This window comes from Emiliania huxleyi (assembly GCF_000372725.1).
Source record: "Emiliania huxleyi CCMP1516 unplaced genomic scaffold EMIHUscaffold_96, whole genome shotgun sequence".
Taxonomy (NCBI): domain Eukaryota; phylum Haptophyta; order Isochrysidales; family Noelaerhabdaceae; genus Emiliania; species Emiliania huxleyi.
In genome coordinates, this window is record NW_005194878.1 from 185,431 (window position 1) to 188,576 (window position 3,146).

General features: G+C 61.7%; 2 protein-coding genes across 2 annotated transcripts in view; one reads left to right on the plus strand and one right to left on the minus strand.

Annotated features, from left to right (window-relative positions):
• Nucleotides 1-136: 136 nt before the first annotated feature.
• EMIHUDRAFT_439233 (hypothetical protein) lies at nucleotides 137-1,642 on the plus strand. The gene is made up of 5 exons (XM_005756603.1): nucleotides 137-181; nucleotides 310-580; nucleotides 990-1,107; nucleotides 1,181-1,429; nucleotides 1,626-1,642. Exons 2-4 carry the CDS (start codon nucleotides 346-348, stop codon nucleotides 1,287-1,289), a joined length of 462 nt encoding a protein of 153 aa, XP_005756660.1. The 5' UTR covers nucleotides 137-181; nucleotides 310-345; the 3' UTR covers nucleotides 1,290-1,429; nucleotides 1,626-1,642.
• Nucleotides 1,643-2,852: 1,210 nt separating this feature from the next.
• EMIHUDRAFT_221341 (hypothetical protein) overlaps nucleotides 2,853-3,146 on the minus strand; it is a gene marked incomplete at both ends in the record, with an annotated part of 1,170 nt that continues 876 nt past the window's right edge. Inside the window, one exon of the mRNA XM_005756604.1 lies at nucleotides 2,853-2,902. Coding sequence (XP_005756661.1) covers nucleotides 2,853-2,902 — 50 coding nt within the window. The remainder of the gene's footprint in view (nucleotides 2,903-3,146) is intronic.

Sequence of the window (3,146 nt, forward strand, 5' to 3'; positions counted from 1 at the left end):
AGCACTTTCGTTTCCGGAATCTCTGTGGGAACGCAGGGGGGGAGATTGCACGAGCTCACCGCCTTCCGAGACGGGCGCGCGTGATCCACACAGCGTACCGCCCTCGTCCAGTCTCACACCCTGGACTAGGTACTCGTGCCGCGTCGCCTGCCGCAAGCCGGTGCCGGAGCATGTGGCGCAGGTGCGGGGGAGATCTGGGGAGATCTGGGGAGATCAGGGGAGATACAGCCGGTGCCGGAGCACGTGGCGCAGGACTCCTAGTAGTAGTAGTGAGGTGTCCGTGCTTGACTCCTCCACCTCTCTCCGAAGGTGGCAGTTTCGCTCGACACGGCGGCGGCGCGGAACATGCACGCCGTGCTCAAGGGCGGGACACGTGCAGGACAGGTCCGAGACATGTCCGAGACATGTCCGAGACATGTCTCCGTAGGCAACTGCTGCGCCGTCCACCTCGGGACACGTCCAGGACATGTCCGAGACATGTCCGAGACATGTCCGAGACACCTCGCCATAGGCACACCGTCTTCGAGGGCGGCGCCGAGTTCACGCCACATCCGGCGGAGACGAGGCGCGAGGCGGTGCGGCGCGCGGCCCTAGAAGCGGAACATCTCGCCATATCTCCCCATATCTCCCCGTATCTCTTCACATCTCCCCACACCTCCCCACATCTCCCTACATCTCCCCGTATCTCCCCATATCTCCCCGTATCTCCCCGTATCTCCCCGTATCTCCCTGTATCACATCTCCCCGCATCTCCCCATTTTCCCATCTCCCCGTAACTCGTGGCCCAGACGCGCAGCACGGGCTCGATTGTTGCAGAGGTATGGGGGGGGGGGGGGGGAGATATGGGGAGAGAGATTGGGCGTATTCCGCTTCTAGGGCTCGAAATGGGGGGAAACACGGGGAGATGTGATCTCTGTTCATGGGGTCGAGTCCCGATCGGGCGCGCATCTCCCCCCCATCTCCCCCCCATCTCCCCCCATCTCCCGCAGGCTCGCAATCGGCCGCATGCTGCGCTTCCTCGTCGAGCGGCTCGAGAGGTCGCACCGGGGACACGTCCAGGACACGTCCAGGACAGGTCCGAGACATGTCCGAGACATGTCTCCGTAGGCAGCTGCTGCCCCGTCCACCTCGGGACACGTCCAGGACAGGTCCGAGACATGTCCGAGACATGTCCCCATAGGCCGGACCAGACGCTCCACCTCTACTCTGGCCACGACTGGACCGTGACGCCGCTGCTGCTCGCAGTCTGCCGCCACGACGAGCCCGCGCTTCGCAGCCGGCGCACCTAGAAGCGGGCCACATCCGCATGTCCATGTCCTGGCGAGTAGAGGCCCCGCCCACCCAGGGTACCCCTCTCGCCGCGGCTCTGCTCGCAAGAGACCTCGAGAGAGCGTGCGTGTGCCTCTCCTCGCCAGGTCCATGTCCATGGCCCCCACATGCGCTCGAGGGGACGCGGACTCAACTGTGGTTCCGCCGCCTTCCGCCGCATTCACTCTCCCTCGCACACGTCGTGCTCACGCGCACATATGCTGGCGTCCTCACAACGCATGCTGCTCATATATCCCCATATCTCCCCATATCTCACGCCCTCATGGGGGGGTTTTCACAGGGCATGCTTGCCCCCCCCCCCCCCCACACACACCGCTCACCACACGCGCACTGGACTTGGCACGTGTTTCTGCCGCGCGGCTCCTGTCGTCCAGACGTGGAGATGCGAGGGCCGCCGGGCCCTTGCCCCAAGGGCGTGTGTGTGTGTGTGTGGAGAAGTTTACCTGACCTTACCTCACGTAGGCTGGCCCCCGTTCTGCTCCAGCCTCGCGTTGGAGCTCTGGTCGAGAAGCGACACGCCCTAAAAAAGAAATACATACCCAAAAAAAGAAATACAGCCGATTTCTTTTTTAGGTCGAGAAGCGACACGCCCCTCTGCCACTGGGCGAGCGGCGGCGACCCGGCGGCGGCCGACGAAGGCCGGCCGAGTAGAGCCGCGGGGACCTCGAAACAGAAATCTTGCGCGCCCACGTTTGTTTTGTCATAGGCCGGTACGTGCGCGTCCTGTGGAACGGCGCGCTGGTGCGACTAAGATAAAAAAGAAACTAAAGCACCGGACGCGCGTTTGTTTCATCTTAGGCGCGCCGGTGCGACTTGCTTGCGCCGAGAGCAGCGACGGCGTCTGCACTCTCGCCGACTTCAAGAGCATGGTCGCCCCCCTGCTCGTGCAAGACTTTTCCCGCGAGTGCCAGCCCCGGGTGATGCGAGGGCCCGAGATTGCCACCGCGGACCGCGAGAAGGCCCACCCGCCCGGGGCGACACCGGCTTTCAACAGGTGAGGATCAAAGGTGAGGAGTGGCCGCGCCGAGGTATTTGCACACACACGCCCCGAGCCCGTGTGTGTCCTGTTCGACGTTTCCCAGCGCCCTCAGCCTCCCCCCAGCTAGGAGCGAGTCTCTCGCTCGGTGTGTCGTCGAGCTGTTGTGTCTGACTCTCTGCAGACTGCAAGAGTGACTCTATGTTGGCGTTTTAAAGTTATTTCATGTTTGGCGATGGCGGATGGATGGCCCACTCTGTGGCAAAACACTAACCGGTAGTAACTCTAGTATCGTAGTTGAGCACTGCCCGGGCTGATGTTGCGGAGATCAGTACAGTAGGAGGATGTACGACGAGATTAGGAGCAGCAGGGACCCGAGGGACCATGTGGAAGACGGCTAGTGCGCTAGTCCCCTAACGTATCGGGAGGACGACCCCGGCTAGTCCCCTATCCATTTCACCACAATGCCGTAAAGGGTCTAGTTGTTTTGATAGCACCATGACTTGCACGACTCGGCTCTAATTTTACAGCACTCAATAATAGAATTTTACAACAAAACTCCCTCGCACAGCTTAATAATAGAAACGACAGTGCGCCCTGCGGCGAGCGGAACCACTAGCTGCAGGACTCTAAAGTGTTGAGCGGTCTCAATGACTCAACCGAGCCCAAATCGCATGGGAGACCGGTTTAGCCATGCGCATGCGAACGGAGGGCTCGGGCGAAGATCAGTCTTGCCGCACAGAACGCAGCAACAGTGGGAGGCACGAGCCGGTTGGCGTTTGGCCAGGCACAAGCAGCTGCCTCCTCTCTTGGATGGGTGGGTGGGTGGGGGTGGATTCTC